This window comes from Scyliorhinus canicula, chromosome 5 (assembly GCF_902713615.1).
Source record: "Scyliorhinus canicula chromosome 5, sScyCan1.1, whole genome shotgun sequence".
NCBI lineage: Eukaryota > Metazoa > Chordata > Chondrichthyes > Carcharhiniformes > Scyliorhinidae > Scyliorhinus > Scyliorhinus canicula.
Window position 1 is genome coordinate 213,926,845 of NC_052150.1, and position 16,710 is coordinate 213,943,554.

The window sequence follows — 16,710 nt, forward strand, 5'->3', positions numbered from 1 at the left end:
TTCCACCTGCAGTGCCAGGGTGCCACCCTGCCCAATGGGTATGCATCTGGGGGCCTCCAATCCTCTGTGAGACCCCCATGAGTGCCATTCCATCTCGTCCTCATTTGTGGAGACCAGTAATGAACGGTTCTCAAGGCAAAGGGGATAGATCCCAAAGCTTCAGGTGCCTCGGGAAACTACATATTACAGTGAGACTAGCTTTCTCACTCTAATATGCAGCTTTGTCAAAAAGTGATCCCACAATGGGGTCTCCCGGCTTCTATTAGTCACGTTGCACCGCATGCGGCGTGCTAGTTTTCGAGCACAGCGTGGCCATTCGATCGCAACCTAAGTCTTATTCCTCTGTTGTATCAAAACTTACAGGTTTTGCATTTATTGCCAATCAAAGTTAGATTTTGTCTCTATATTGTTGTAGTTTGATGAAATTTGGTATCAGAAAGTAATATTTGAGCACATTTGTATCAAATTTCTATGTTCTATTTTAAGCACTTTATCCAACGTTTAAAGTAAATTGGTTAAAAATGCTTTAAATTAGCACAAAGAAGAATTTGCTATGAACAGTTTGGCATCACTGAGATTTTAGCTCACTGAGATGTAACATAAAATGAACTATAAAATCTCCTGGCATCTTTCTGGAATTATTAGAACTAGACATCACCATAGTAGAAGTACAACGAGTGTGACGATGAAGATACTTTAATTGTAAAATTTCATATGAGCGCATAAAATTTGACATGCCAGTGTAAAGTTTCACAACCAGTGGGAACTGAATTAATCTATTCTTGAGAACATCTCACTGAATCAAATTTCAGTTGAACATTTTAAAGATTCATTTGCTCTTTTGAGTAAAGTTGCACAGGAAGAATCTGGGGCGGGATTCTCTGTTCCTGTAGCGGGCCAATGGGGTTTCCCATTGTGGGCCACCCCACACCTTCGGGAAACGCACGGGTGTGGGTGCTCTGCTGGTGGGGCGGAGGATCCCGCCGATGGAGAATCCCGCAGCTGGTATTTTGTCCTTCACTGCCTACTGAAACAGTTAAAGGACTTAGAGGGCTAGAAATTGATTGTGGTCCATTTTGGGGTTTATAATTAGTGCACTTCAACTGGCTGGCCATTGGACATTGGTCTCATTGACAATTTATTGCGTCTGCTGCCGACACCGGACATGCTTGCAGGCTCGTGAATTTCAAGAGTCCCACGAACAGCAGAACTACTGGTGTGTGGGAAATTTGTAAAGAGTGTGGATCAGGGGTGCATTCCTGTTCCTCCTGGTTCTACAGGAATGATTTCTTAAAATATATTGTTACGATCCTCAAGAGACCAATAGATTTCAAAAAGAAAGATTCATTTTCCAGCGACCAGTGGAAAGAATTGCAGGATAGGATTTTGTATTTTAAGACTTTGTACTAACAAGCTAAAATCAACACAGACTAAATATTACTTAACAGGCAACTAATACATCAAACTGAAGAAAAGGGACTTTCCCATTAACCAACTAACCCAACAAACTATTTTATGATTCATTTTTATTTTATCCCACACTCTCAGAAGATATATAGGGCGAAATTCTCCGCCCCCCACGACGGGTGGGAGAATAGCGGGAGGGCCTTCCCGACTTTTTTGACGCCCTCCCGCTATTCTCCCACCCCCCCGCCGAAATCCCGACACGAATCGCTGCCGCCGTTTTTTTACGGCCGGCAGCGATTCACAGCTGTTAGAAGGGCCGAAGTCCCAGCCCTTTACGACCTTTTTACGAACGGCAAACACACCTGGTCCTGCCGTTCGTAAAAACGTCGTGACCACCTGGAAAAAAATAACCATGGCACCGATTGGCACGGCAGTACCACGGCCGTGCCAAGGGTGCCATGGGCCCGCGATCGGTGGGCACCGATCGCGGGCAGCGGGCCCGATGCCCGCGCACTATTTGTCCTTCCGCCGCCCCGCAGTATCAATACGCGGGGCGGCTGAGGGGCAACCCGGACCGCGCATGCGCGGGTTTCGCGCAAAAAACGCGATGACGTCACCCGCGCATGCGCGGGTGGCGTCTTCCCACCTGCGCATGCGCGGCTGACGTCATATGACGCGTCAGCCGGCGCTAAGTCCGACAAGCGGGTTTAACGATTTTCGTTAAGCCCGACTTGTCGGGGCCTCCGACGTCGGGCTGCTAGCCCCGACGGGGGACCAGAATCGGTCCCCCGTCGGGAAGGGGCGCGATGCCGTAAAACCCGGGCGGGTTTTACGGCGGTTTGACGATTTTTCCCGTTTTGGGAGAATTTCGCCCATAATTTTGAAGATTAAGCCCCAAACTATTCCATGTTTTTCAGCCGACTCCCTTATCCCTGCCACAATGTGAATCCTCCACCGTCCTTTGAAAGACACTTTCTTCAGTTTCCTGTGTATCCCTGAACCAATGTCCAGCATCCAAGCCCATTGTGACAACTCCTTGTTCCTTAAATTTCCACAAGTCCTGTCTCTTTGAATAGAGAACCATTTTCCCAAGCATCCAGAGGGGCGACAGATCACATTGACCTGCTTCTGATGGCAGAAATAGTATGATCACCACACACCATTCCAGGACATCCTTTTTTACCTTAAGATAAAAGAGACACCTTAAAACAGAAAGCCATGCATTCATTACAATATTACATGTTGTTGATAGCCACAACTTATGCTGCAGTGACAACTGAAGAAGGGATTAGGCCCACCACCCACTCTACTTATCAGAAACAAATTTATTAGAATGGTTCTTAAACAGGGTCCATCAATATCATATGCAAGGTGATTAATGGCTGCTTTAGGTGGTCACCCAGGCTACCTAAAAAAATGCACTAAATTAATTTAGTAGTGTTTGAAAAGCGCATGCAGATTGAGTTCTGCCTGTGCCACTGTTTAAATTGCATTCTTTGTGACTTGTGTCTACAGTAGTGACATGATTTGAGAGTGAGAATAGTTTTCTTTTTTCCTGTTAATATTCCTTGTAAATGGAAGATCGTAATTTTGTAAAATTCTATGAAATAAATTTATTTTGCTGTATTTCAGCTGCACCTATAATTTTGCAAAAAGAATTGCAGAGCATAGAAGTGGAGGAGTACGATACAGGGACACTACATTGTGAACTATCAAAGCCTAATGTCACAGTTACTTGGAGGAAAGGATCATTATTGATCTCCCCAAATGAAAAGTACAAAATGAAACAGGATGGTCCTGTACAAATATTGCAGATTCTTGACTTGAAATCGGACGATACAGGAGAGTATACCTGTTCTTTTGGGGATCAGCAAACAACAGCTTCCGTAACTGTTAAAGGTACTTGTATGCAGACCTTATTCAAAAAATGCCTCTTAAAATTATTTTTTATAGGGTTGCCTCTTATAATTAATTAGTAAATAGTGAACAAAATAGAGAATAATTACTGAAGCAATCTGCAGTATGCAAACAGGCATTAAACGCAGACCACTTACACAGTCCAATTGTTGCCAAAACATTTTCTGTACAAGGTTTCATCCTAGGATAACAAAAGTTTCATGAGGTAAAATTTTGAACCCTGGTATTTACAAATTTGTCTTTTATAATTTACTTCTTGCCTGAATTATTTAATAATGCTATCAAATATCTGTAATTTATTATAGTTAAGACAAAGGTTTGTAATAAAAGTCCAAGTTTGTCCTGTACACAAGAGGCAGGAAAATTCCAACCCAGCCAATTAGCACCCCATCAGTCTACTTTCAATCATCAGTAAAGTGATGGAAGGGATCATCAACACCGCTGAGTAAGTGGCACTTACTCAGCAATAACCTGCTCACGACGCTCAGTTTGGGTTGCACCAGAGTCCCTCAGTTGTTGACCTCATTAAAGCCTTGTAACTATGTGGCCTATCAAAAATACCCTCTACTGTAAATACTTCTTACAAGCTACAAAAAGAGCTCAAAATTGTCAACTGTCTCAGGAACAACTGCACTAATATTGCCCTTTGTTTCATTATGCATCATGCTGCACCCACAGCTCCTATTATATGTCACATGCTTGTCCTTCACTGTTGCAGAAAATGTGGACATTGCACATCTCGATTTCTCGGTCCCAAAGTTTTACTTCACTGTGGGTCAATTTAACTTTTTCTTTTATCACCCTTGAAATAACTCTGAGAGGAAGTTCAAGAATTAAGATCTTGCTGGTGGACACCGCTGGTGTACTCGACCTAAATTGCACTATGAAGACCTCACCTGCAATTTCAGAATTAAACACGTCGGGTATTTTTTCATTGTTGAGTATGACTTGTTCCATTTCACCACCTTCAGTTCTTAAGTGAACAAAACAGCGTGGCTGGCTTATTATATTCCAGTATTAATTAAACAGATAAAAATATCATGAAAAGGCACCAATTGCTGCAGGTAGACTATTTACCACTTGTACTGAAATCTTTATTGGGTTGTTGCACAAAAAGTTATCAAGGTTGACCTGGTTGTGGTGAACATGTCAGTATTTTGATATCTATCTCTTAATTAGATAGAATACTAATACTTGGAACTGGTTTTCAGACAGTTCTAGAGCATGGGTCCAATCTCGTAAATGGAATTATGAGACCTGGGAAGAAACAAGTAAGCAAGTAATCTGAATTTAAAAAACTGAAATATGTACAAGAATTACAACAGTGCATATTAATTAGAATGATTGTAATCACAATATTTCCTGTCTCATACTGAGGGCCTAAGTTACACTGTGAGAAATAGCACACATTCTGTCACCTGAAAGAGTTTTGGTTCAAAATAGCTCTATATTGTGGCTGAGAGGCCCAAATGTTAAAATATTTCACACCAAATATGGAGGCAGCAGTGCAAGACCGCCAAGCAGTGTCTTGCAATTTCTGCTAGTGTTATCCTTAGGAATTATATCACTGCTGATTTTGCATATTTCCAAAATTGTTTGGCTTTGACATGAAAGAATAGAGCATTAACACTTTTAGACACCAACAAATACATAAAAGAAAAGAGGAAACAATGTTTCGAAAAATGAAGAAACAGATGAGAAATTGGATAGCCCTGGAAACTCAATGATTGTAGAATGCACCTGCTGCTAGAAATTTGGTTGAGTGACACCTCGGGCGGGATTCTCCGACCCCCCGCCGGGTCGGAGAATCGCCGGGGGCCGGCATCAATCCCGCCCTCCGCCGTGTCCCGAAGTCTCCGGCACCGGAGATTCGGCGGGGGCGGGAATCGCGCCGCGCTGGTCGGCGGCCCCCCCCCCCCCCCCCCCCCCCAGCGATTCTCCGGCCCGCAATGGGCCGAAGTCCCGCCGCTGTCATGCTGGTCCCACCGGCGTGGATCAAACCATCTACCTTACCGGCGGGACCAGGGGGCGCGAGTAGGCTCCGGGGTCCTGCGGGGGGGCGCGGGGCAATCTGGCCCCAGGGGGTGCCCCCACGGTGGCCTGGTCCGCGATCGGGGCTCACCGATCGGCGGGCGGGCCTGTGCCGTGGGGGCACTCTTTTCCTTCCGCCTTCGCCATGGTCTTCACGATGGCGGAGGCAGAAGTGACCCCCTCCCCAGCACATGCGCGGGGATGATGTCAGCAGCCGCTGACGCTCCGGCGCATGCGTGGAATTCCGGCGAAGCCCCTTCGGCCCCGGCTGGCGTGGCGCCAAAGGCCGTTGCCGCCAGCCGGCCGGGCGCCAACCACTCCGGCGCGGGCCTAGCCCCTCAATGTTAGGGCTTGGACCCTAAAGGTACGGAGACTTCCGCACCTTTGTGGCGGCCCGACGCCGGAGTGGTTCACGCCACTCCATCATGCCGGGACCCCCGCCCCGCCGGGTAGGGGAGAATCCTGGCCCTCAGCTCAGCAAGTGGCCTAAGTATCTGTAAGGCTAACGTCACTTAATACTAGCTTACATTACGCAAAGTCAACAAGGATCTTTTAAGGGGAGGTGCATTTTGGTTGGAGCAGGTGCTATAAGTGGCTGTGGAAGAGACTTTGATCAGCAGGAAGAGCTGCGTAATGCTGAACTGGGGTGAAAGAACACTCCAAAGTTCTTTGACTGTATTGGAGGAAAGAAGAGATGTATTTTATCTACAGGGGCCAGGAGACCCTCCAGACAAACATTGCGGAAGCAGTGGGACCACATAACTAGATCAATGCCAACAATCTAACCCTGAGGACTTGGTTGCAGTACCACAAGAGGTTCAATGGTCATTGTCAGTGAATGCACATCTTGAAATGCCATATTCTACCAACTGTACCACTAGCCTCAGAAACCCTGTAGCTGGAAACCAAGGTAGGGTACCATATTGCTGGAGGGAAGGGTTGCACACAAGTTGCTCTGCAGAGAACGCAGATGAAGACTTCAATGGGGTAGACTGTAAAAGAAAGCTGAGTATGCAGACTGAAATGCTTGGTACTTTGACAGGCCTGTAAAGAAGCCTGCGGTAAATGTCAAGTAATATGTTTCTATACGTGGGGAAAAGTGGGAGCAGTTTACTGAGTTGGATGAACAGCCGTGATCATATTGAATGGCAGAACAGGTTCAAAGGGCTGAAAGGCCTAGTCCTGCTCCTATTTCCTATGCTTCTATGCTTCTAAGATTGAGAAGTCCAGCATCAATGTGACAAAGGGTTTGCGCAGAGCATGGAGCCCATGCTCTCCAGCATGAAAGTGGCAGCCTGTTCCATAATACAGCATTTGATGACTAATGCCTCAGCTTCCATTGCAACACGAGAAGAGGCCACCTACCATTTGGATGCTGCAGTGGAAGTTCAAACTGAAGTCAGGCAAGCTCAGCTTGCTTCCATGCAAGCTCAAAGTACACCACCATAGCTGCACAGTCCAGGGCTTGCAGGTTGTCACAGCAGTTCATCAATCTGTCCTCCCACACATTCCCCGGATTGCTGAGGCACCACCCCAAACAGTGACACCGTGAAGCACAAACCTGCTGTTGTCTCTCAAGGTGGCAGCATTCATCCTCTCACCTCTGCCACTGCACCAATGCCTTTGCTGCTGCCTGTCTGCCAGTCAGATCAGACTGTTGCTGACTGTTGATACAGTCCAAAGCCAGTCCTTTAGGGCCAAAGCTGGTTGAAATCATCCTGCAAAGCCAGCTGCAGTCAAACCCACTGAAAGTCAGCCTTCCACCTGCCATTCTGCAGCCCCTGTGCTACCGTTGCATAAAGCACTACTGCAAACAATAACAAACAAGGCAGGCAACTAATTAGCTTTTGAATAGTTTGATTTATAAATTTAGTTTGAAATTTCTGCGGCTGGATTCTCCATGTGTTGACACCGGCACAGGATTTGTGGAGTTTAATGGCAGCAAAACTGGCGCTGCACTTGAACCAATTCAGCTACTGTTGAGGGGCTCGCTCCAGCACCACATGAAACACAATTGATTCCAATGGCAAACAGTGTGGGATTCTCCTGTTTCATGATTGACACTCCGGAGGCTGACAAGCTGCAGCCGCTTATACACAATGCACTCCCTACACAAATCATCCCAGCCAACAGGATGGCAGTGAGAAGAGTGACCCCAAGATTCACCGACACCGAGCTGGAGACCTTCCCGGATGCGGTGGAGAAAAGGTGGTTGACCCTGTACCCCGGTCAAGGAACGAGGCTGCCAGGGTAGGTCAAAGACTGGGAATCCCACAGTGAGTAACTCATCTCCTGAACCCCCAAAAGCCTGTCCACCATCTACAAATCACAAGTCAGGAATGTAATGGAATACTGTCCACTTGCCTGGACGCATGCAGCTTCAACATCACTCAAGAAGCTCGAAACCATCCATGACAAAGCATCCCGCGTGATTGTTCCCCCTTCCACAAATATTCAAACCCTCCACCACCGCCGAACATTGGCAGCCGTGTCTATCAGCTACAAGATGCACTGCAGTAACTCACCAAGAGTCCTTAGACAGCACCTTCCAAACCCACAACCACTACCATCTAGAATGAAATGAAAATCGCTTATTGTCACAAGTAGGCTTCAATGAAGTTACTGCGAAAAGCCCCTAGTCACCACATTCCGGCGCCAATTCGGGGAGGCTGGTACGGGAATTGAACCGTGCTGCTGGCCTGCCTTAGTCTGCTTTAAAAGCCAGCTATTTAGCCCAGTGTGCTAAACCAAAAGGACACGAGCAGCAGGAGCCTGGGAGCTCCACCACCTGGAGAGTCCACTCCAAGTCACTCATCACCTTGACTTGGAAATGTATCGCCGTTTCTTCACTGCCACTGGGGAAAATCCTGGAATTTGCTGCCTAATGGCACTGTGGGTGTACTTACACGTCGAGGACTGCAGCGGTTCAAGAAGACAGCTGCCCCCCACAACCTTCTGAAGGGAAACTAGGCAATAAATGCTGTCCTAACCAGTGACGTCCACATCCCGTAAATGAATTTTTAAAAAACATACAATGTTCCCCCATGGCAGCCCTGAGCTGAGCAGAAGCATGAAACGTGGCTCTCGTCTAAGAACTTCGACTGAGGCCTTTTAGCCCCAACAAACAGGCACCAAAAGTACTCATAATCCCTCAGACTAACCTCCAATCGACCACACCGCCAAGCAGGATGGTAAAGAATCAGCCGTCTAGCCGAAATGCCAGTAAAGACGAGGGGAGGGAAACCTCAACGCCGGAGCAGGGAAGCGCACATTTAGGCACAGAACTGGTGAGTGTCGATCCTGCAGAGCTCCCAGCACTGAGACAGGCGTTGATGGACAGGTTGAACTGCCTCATCACCTCCGAACTCCAGAGCCATAGGGAGGAGATAATAAAAGACCTCCAAGCAGCCATTGAGGCAGCAGTGGATGCCACGACGGTCCCCATTAGGGAAGCAATGGACAATATGGAGCATAGGCTGGAGGCCTTGGAAAATACAACACGAGATCTCAAAAAAGCCGCAATGAACCAAAGGGACCAGATCGCGACACTTGAGGCTGAGGTAGGGAGTCTGGTCAAGACCCAGAAGGGGTTGAAGAATAAAGCTGATGACGAGGAGAACTGATTGTGAACCACAAAACCTGAGAATCATGGGGCTGCTGGAGGGAACAGTGAGCAGAAACCCCACAGACTACGTATCAGCGATGCTCGAGAAGCAGGTCGGTGAGGAGGGCTTCGCCATGCCCCGGAGGTAGACTGCACCTACAGGTTGCTTTGCCAGCGGGCCCGGGCTGGGGAACCACCGCGGGCGATAAGCGTGAGGTTCCACAGGTACGAGGACAAAGAGCGGATCCTGAGGTTGGTGAAGAGCATGAGAGGGTACAATTGGGAAGGACATTCCATCCACTTATACCGGGCATTGATCCTGAACTGGCCAAGCACAAGGCAGAACTCAACGGTGCCAAATCCGGACTACAAAAGTGGAGTGTGGTTTGGCAGGCTCTACCCTGCCAAGCTATGGGTCACATACCAGGGTGACGTCCCGGGGGAAGCCATAAATGAATTTTTTAAAACACCTTTTCTCAGTTTACTCTGCTTGAAATAAAATAACTTTAAAATGCTAGTATTGAGTACAGAATTGTCTGCAGAATATCTAAAATTATGTAGCATTCCAGACATGGATTTTCCATTCTGAAATACTCCAGTCTTGCTTAATTGACCAATAAACATTTCTTGCTGCCGCAAAATTGTGATAATGCTGATAATATTTTTCAGTCTTGCCTGCACTTTTCAAGCGATGGCTTCAGAATGTGGAAGTGGAAGAAGGCCAGACTGCCACACTGCACTGTGAACTTACTAAATCTGATGCCTCAGTGGAATGGAGAAGGGGATCTGTGGTGCTGCAACCAAATGACAAATACGAAATGAAACAGAAAGGTCACATTGTTGAATTATCAATTCACAATATGAAGGTTGAAGATGCTGGAGAATATACTTGCGATTCTGGTGATCAACAGACCACTGCCTCCTTAATTGTCACAGGTAAAAAAACTATGGGTGGAATTTAACAAAAATTTCTGAGTTCATTTGTGACGGGTTTTGCAGGAAGTTTCCTGCTGGCGATTTTCCCGCCGCTATTAAACAACACTTAGGTCGCGATTCTCCGGCCTCATTGCACTTTCGTTCAAGTGAAACAAGGCCGGTGAATAGTGGGAGAGGCCGAAAACAAGAACCGCGGCTGGTGCCGTTGTGTGGTGAGAAGCCGATTATCACCATTTAAGCCCCATTTCCATACAATTAACGGAAGCAACCTCATATCCAACGGCCTCCTGTTATTCATCGGCCTCCCCAGCAGACCAAGGCAGGCCAGCAGCACGGTTCAATTCCCGTACCAGCCTCCCCGAACAGGCACCGAATGTGGCGACTTGGGGCTTTTCACAGTAACTTCATTGAAGCCTACTTGTGACAATAAGCGATTTTCATTTTATTTCATTTCATTTCACTGGTGCCTATTAGTATTCTCGTTGTAAAACGTGAACCTTACAGAAGGGCTTCTGTGGAGAGCTGAGGAGGTGAGTGGCCATCCTAGCTCACAGGCAAAGAGCCCAGGGGCTCTGGGCTTGCCACCCTAGTGCTCGCCGGGGTGTGGGGCACCCTCAGCTGGATGGGGGGGCACCCTCCGGGTGTTGTTGGCCACCATGGGAAGGGGGGGAAGGTGGAGGCGCTGGGGGACAACCGCACATGTCACCAGCATGCCAATCCCTGGATCCTGTGTACCGTTTTGGGGCAATCGTGTTTAAGTGAGCACTTAATCCAACCCAAGTGGATTCCCGTGGGTGGGCGGGCCATGTAGCATGTGGGAGTCATTGCCTCACATCCCAATCACACCTTAAAGCATGGTGTTTGCGGGAGGCAACACCACACGGAGCAGCCAACAACCGAACATCCAGGGGATGGGACACAGCTCCGGGGACGTGTCCACGGCTGGAGGGGTGGGTGAGTGCTACAAGGAGGGGGAGATGCCTGGATAGATGGGCCAAGGGTTCGGAGGTCAGGTCACATTGTGGAAGAAAGTGACAGAGGCGTCACACTGGTTGTGGTCAAAGATGTTTATTGCGTTTTACAATTCCCCACTCTGCCGATGGTGACGCCTCCTCCCCACCTCACCCCCTACCTAACCCCCATCCCTCGGTGCGCTCAGTGATCCTCAATGTGCTTTGCCTTCCTAGCTCTACCGCTACGTTTAGGTGTGTTCCAAGGATGCACATCAGAGGCGGAGGCAGCCAGCTGCTTACCTCATCCCATGGCCTTTGATGCCCCCTGGCGGGCGTCCTCTAGGGCCAGAGAGCCCAGCCGCGCTGCCCTCTTCCGGGTGCTGACTGTGAGACGCGGCCTCATCAGAGGGGTGGAACTCAGCTGGTAGCCACTGTTGCCACTCCATTGAACTGGCCCAGGTTGCCACACAGCGGCCCGTCCTCCCGGTCGGTGCCCTAGGGCACTGGGGTTTCCGCTTGGGCTGGAGGGGGCAGCTGGTTCTAGCCCCGGCTGCCCTGCATCATCTGGCTTTGCCAGTCCTGGTGGCTCTCTGATGCCTATACCATCGTGTTGACTCCTTTGGCAATGCTCCTTAGTGACTGGGCCAAGCTCTAAAGTGCTTCAGCAATGCCCATCTGCGACTGGGACAAGCTCCGCAGCGCCTCGGTCATTCCCATATGAGAGCGGGACATGTCTGGGACATCTGGGTGCCAATCTGGCACTGCCAAGGTGCCCTGGTGACACTGCCAAGGTTCCAGTTTGGCACTGCCAAGGTGCCAAGCTGGCATTTTTTTCACGCATGCGATCGGCCTGGAGTTGCCCGGCGTGGGTGTTCGGGGGGGATGGGGGGGTTGTTGGGGCTGGGGACCCTCCCATATTGCGTTCGGACTCAGAACACATATGGAGAACCGATATGTTGCATATTGGGTGGGCACAGTGGCACAGTGGTTAGCACTGCTGCCTCCCAGCGGCAGGGATCCAGGTTCAATTCCCACCTTGGGTAACTGTCTGTGTAGAGCTTGTACGTTCCCCGAGTGTCTGCGTTGGTTTCCTCCAGGTGATCTGGTTTCCTCTCACAGTCTGAAGATGTGCAGGTTAGGTGGATTGACCATGATAAATTACGCCTTTGTGTTCAAAAGTTTAGTTGGAGTTAAGGATAGGGTGGGTTGTGGGTTTAGGTAGGGTGTTCTTCGAGTCTGCACCAACCCTCTCTCAAAGGGCCGAATGGCCTCCTTCTGCACTGTAGTGATTCTATAATCTTTTATGATTCCAAATTGTTGAGTAACCTGCTAGTTTGAAGAGTGTTTCTGCTCCACAAGAAGAATTTTGACTTGGCCCCTGTATTTAAGGGGATTACTTTTAAAAAGTGTACATTTTCTTTGGGATACAAGTCACAATCGTAGTCTCAAAATCGGCTGGAGCCCACAATTTGGTAGCCTGACATCCCATTCCAGGTTTCATCCTCTGTCCTTCCTAATCCTCTGAATGCTGGGGCCTAAGTATTTATAAGAGAAGACTTTTAATTTTGTTTTTTTTCAGTGCCAGATGTAACAATTGTTGATGGTTTGAAAAATGTGGAAGTAGTCGAAGGTGGAGTTGCTTTATTTGAATGCAAAGTCTCCCATGAGAACGCACAAGGTGTTCAGTGGGTTCTGGGTGGAATTGAACTGCAGAATAATGAAATGAATGAAATTTCAGTGAAGAATGGCAATATTCACACCATGATTTTGAGGAAAGTCACACAGGATGACACTGGTGCTGTGATCTTCAAAGTTGGGAAGTACATATCTTCGGCACAACTTAACGTCAAAGGTAATAGTGAATAATTTTACGAATAGCTAAAAATGACTAGAATTCAAAGAAAATCGAAGGTATATTTTACAGATTTTTGTGAGGAAGTTTTTGGAAAAAACATTCTAAAATTGGATAATTGGCAAACCGACAGGTGCTGTTTCACATTTTAAATCAATATAATGGGTCGAATGGCCTAATTTGATGAATAACCTTTATTAATGGATTTGGCTTCAGCATACAGCAAGAGATTAATCCCCAGGCCTTCTTTCCAGAATCACTACATGAAAGATGCAGCATTAACTCGCAGGATTGCGCAGTCTTTCCCGACTATTTCCATTTCCGATTATTTCCCACCTTCCCAAAGTGCTGTTTCGTCCTCAGATGGTTTTGGTTTTGCACAGAGAAGGCAGAAATAAATCAGACAAGATGCTATGAATTCCACCCAGACTCATTCCCCTATAAGATCAAAAGACATAGGAGCAGAATTAGGCCACTCAGCTTATCGAGTTTGCTCCGCCATTCAATCATGGCTGATATTTTTCTCATCCCCATTCTCCTGTCTTCTCCCATAACCCCTGCTCCCCTTATTAATCAAGAACCTATCTCTGTCATTCCTTTAGTCTGAGATTGTGCCCTCTGGTTCTAATTTTTCTGACAAGTGGAAACATCCTCTCCACGTCCACTCTATCCAGGTGTCGCAGTATCCTGTAAGTTTTAATAAGATCCCCCTCATCCTTCTAAACTCCCAACAAGTACAGACCCAGAGTCCTCAATCGTTCCTCATACAACAAGCTCTTCATTCCAGGGATCATTCTTGTGAATCTCCTCTGGACCCTTTCCAAGGCCAGCACATCCTTCATTAGATATGGGGCCCACAACTGCTCACAATACTCCAAATAGGGTCTGACCAGAATCTTATAGAGCTTCAGAAGTACATCCCTGGTCTTGTATTCCAGCCCTCTTGACATGAATGCTAACATCGCATTTGCCTTCCTAACTGCCGACTGAACCTGAACGTTAACCTTAAGAGAATTGTGAACAAGGACTCCCAAGTCCCTTTGTGCTTCTGATTTCCTAAGCATCTCCCCATTTAGAAAATAGTCTATGCCTCCATTTCTCCTTTCAAATTGCATACCCTCACATTTTTCCACATTGTATTCCATCTGCCACTTGTTTGCCCACTCTCCTAGTCTGTCCAAGTCCTTCTGCAGCCCGCTTGCTTCCTCAATACTACCTGTCCTTCTACAGATCTTTGTATCATCTGCAGATTAGCAACAGTGCCTTCAATTCCTTCTTCCAGATAATTAATGTATATTGGAAAAACTAGAACCAGAGGACACCATCTCAGACTAAAGGAACTTTAAAACAGGGCAGCAGGGTAGCATGGTGATTAGCATAAATGCTTCACAGCTCCAGGGTCCCAGGTTCGATTCCCGGCTGGATCACTGTCTGTGTGGAGTCTGCACGTCCTCCCCCTGTGTGCGTGGGTTTCCTCCGGGTGCTCCGGTTTCCTCCCACAGTCCAAAGATGTGCGGGTTAGGTGGATTGGCCATGCTAAATTGCCCGTAGTGTCCTAATAAAAGTAAGGTTAAGGGGGGGTTGTTGGGTTACGGGTATAGGGTGGATACGTGGGTTTGAGTAGTGTGATCATGGCTCGGCACAACATTGAGGGCCGAAGGGCCTGTTCTGTGCTGTACTGTTCTATGTTCTATGAGGAGGAACATCTTCAGCCAGAGGGTGGTGAATCTGTGGAACTCTTTGCCGCAGAAGGCTGTAGAAGCCAATTCACGGAGTGTCTTTAAGACAGAGATAGATACGTTCTTTATTATTAAGGGGATCAGGGGTTATGGGGAGAAGGCAGGAGAATGGGGATGAGAAAATATCAAGCCATGATTGAATGGCGGAGCAGACTCGATGAGCCGAGTGGCCTAATTCTGCTCCTATGTCTTATGGTGTGGATTTCATCTTATCTTCCTCATCCTTGGGATGAATTTCTGTTGTGCCTCACGAATAACCCCCAAATACTCCTGCCATTGCTGTTCCACTGTCGTCTGTGCTGGGCTCCTTTTCCAATCAACTCTAGCCATCTCCTCCCTCATGTCTTATTTAATTGTAATACCATTACATCTATGACCTCGCCACTGTGTCACCCGCCCCCTCAGAGGGCGAGGGACAGGGCATTCTGGAACATTCCAAAACGCTAGACAAAAATAAGAATCTGGACTAAAGCGGCGACTGATTCAAATTTTGTTTCGTAGCTCTTTATAACTTAAAAACGAAACAAGCAACTTGAACCAAGAGGGGCTTATCAGTCACATTTTGAAACCTATTCCAAATGTAGTATTTTATTCTGAACTTTAATGCAGACTGATGTTTAATTCATGTGATAATCAATGCCAAAGGAAAAGTTTGGAAAATTATTCTCAAGATTTTTTTTCAGCCACTCCAGCAACTTTCACTCAGCTACTTCAAAGCATGAAAGTGGACGAGCTTGAAACAGTAACTTTAATGTGTGCACTCTCACAAGCCAATGTTCCAGTTGTATGGAAGAAAGGATTAACTGCAATCTCTCAAAGTGAGAAATATGAAATCAAGCAGGAAGGTTGTGTACATATGTTATGCATATGTGACCTGAAGTCAGAGGATTCAGGTGAATATACCTGTCTTTCTGGGGATCAGCAAACCACAGCTTCCTTAACAGTAAAAGGTGAGTTAAAATCACATTTTTAAAAATCTTAATGTTTTTGAAGGTTTCCTGCAATAACCTTTCAAATGTTCACTGATCTGGCATATTCTGTTCATGTTTCCATGTTCTAACTTTCATTTTAAATCGTGCATTTAGTTACAGGAGAGATTATGGCTGCAGACCAATTATGCAATTCAAGTTTTTATTGGGCTTTAAATTATTGTACATAAAATCTAATAGCAAAATTAATATAGATGTTGTGTAAATCTGATTTTCAGTCTTAGTGACAACAGAAATGAAAAAAAGTTTGTAAAAAGGCGCATAATGTGAATAATAATATAGAGATTCATTTCCAACATAGCCAAAAAGGTGATCTTCCAGGAAGACCGATAGACAGTGCTAGTGTTGTGTAAAAGTATTTGTACCATGCTGTCATCACTAAGAGATATTAATTTATTGTTGTAAAACAATAGAACAATATCTTACTACAATCTAGCACTGTTAATACAAGCAAAGATCCCAACTAACTTTATAAAGAGGAATTGCACACTAAGGAGACAGTTTGAGGAATATTTGTGAGATTCTCAAAGGGACACCTCATGAGCCAGGTTTTGGCGATTATGAATTTTATGAATTTGGCTTTAGAATATGCAGAGTGCTTTGGAAAAACTGAGTTTTAGAAGGGAGTTGCAGATATGGGACGGAACAAGACTAGAGAGAAAATGTTATACAAGAAAGCTGAAGTGAATGAGCTGAAAAATGGGTAACCATTTGAGGATAGCAAACATAGAGCAGATGAGTGGGTTAAAATGTGGCTTGTGGATTTCTCTGGATGAGTGGAAGTTTTTACAGGGGAAAGCTTGGGATGCTGTCATTGAGAGAAGAAAACCAGAGGAAGCACATAGTTACCCAAAGATTGCAAACTTCAAGGTCGCGGAGAGTGCCAAAGACTGTATGCACATTGCTTTGCGGGATCCATGTCAGCTTTGAGATGTACCACAGCCAAAAGGGATTCCATTCCCTTAACATTCAGTTGGTGTGTGTGTGCATCTGCAGATAATTCTACAGGCCAAATTCTAGTATCCTGCCAGTAGTCATGATGCGTTCATTTTGTGGCAGTCCACTGTGCCATCTGCATTTGAGTCACCATAGAAAACCAAAGACTGGCTTTACTGGGCAGCTAGGCTCTTGACAACATGACTCTTGACTCCAGTGTGCAACCCATGCATAATGGGTAACATGCATACATGTTACAGAGCCATGCTGCCACACAGTGTGGGCAAGCAGACCATTTGTGTGCGATTTGGACTGCTCTAGACGAGCCCTGGAGTACTTGGCTGAG

At 46.6% G+C, this 16,710-nt stretch overlaps 1 protein-coding gene across 3 annotated transcripts in view; it reads left to right on the plus strand.

The window, feature by feature from the left end:
• The window catches only part of obscnb (obscurin, cytoskeletal calmodulin and titin-interacting RhoGEF b), an 896,193-nt gene that overhangs the window by 489,308 nt on the left and 390,175 nt on the right, over positions 1-16,710 (plus strand). For all 3 annotated transcript variants that reach the window (XM_038798455.1, XM_038798456.1, XM_038798458.1), the window contains 4 exons: positions 3,040-3,306; positions 9,629-9,895; positions 12,428-12,700; positions 15,123-15,389. In XM_038798455.1, coding sequence (XP_038654383.1) covers positions 3,040-3,306; positions 9,629-9,895; positions 12,428-12,700; positions 15,123-15,389 — 1,074 coding nt within the window. The remainder of the gene's footprint in view (positions 1-3,039; positions 3,307-9,628; positions 9,896-12,427; positions 12,701-15,122; positions 15,390-16,710) is intronic.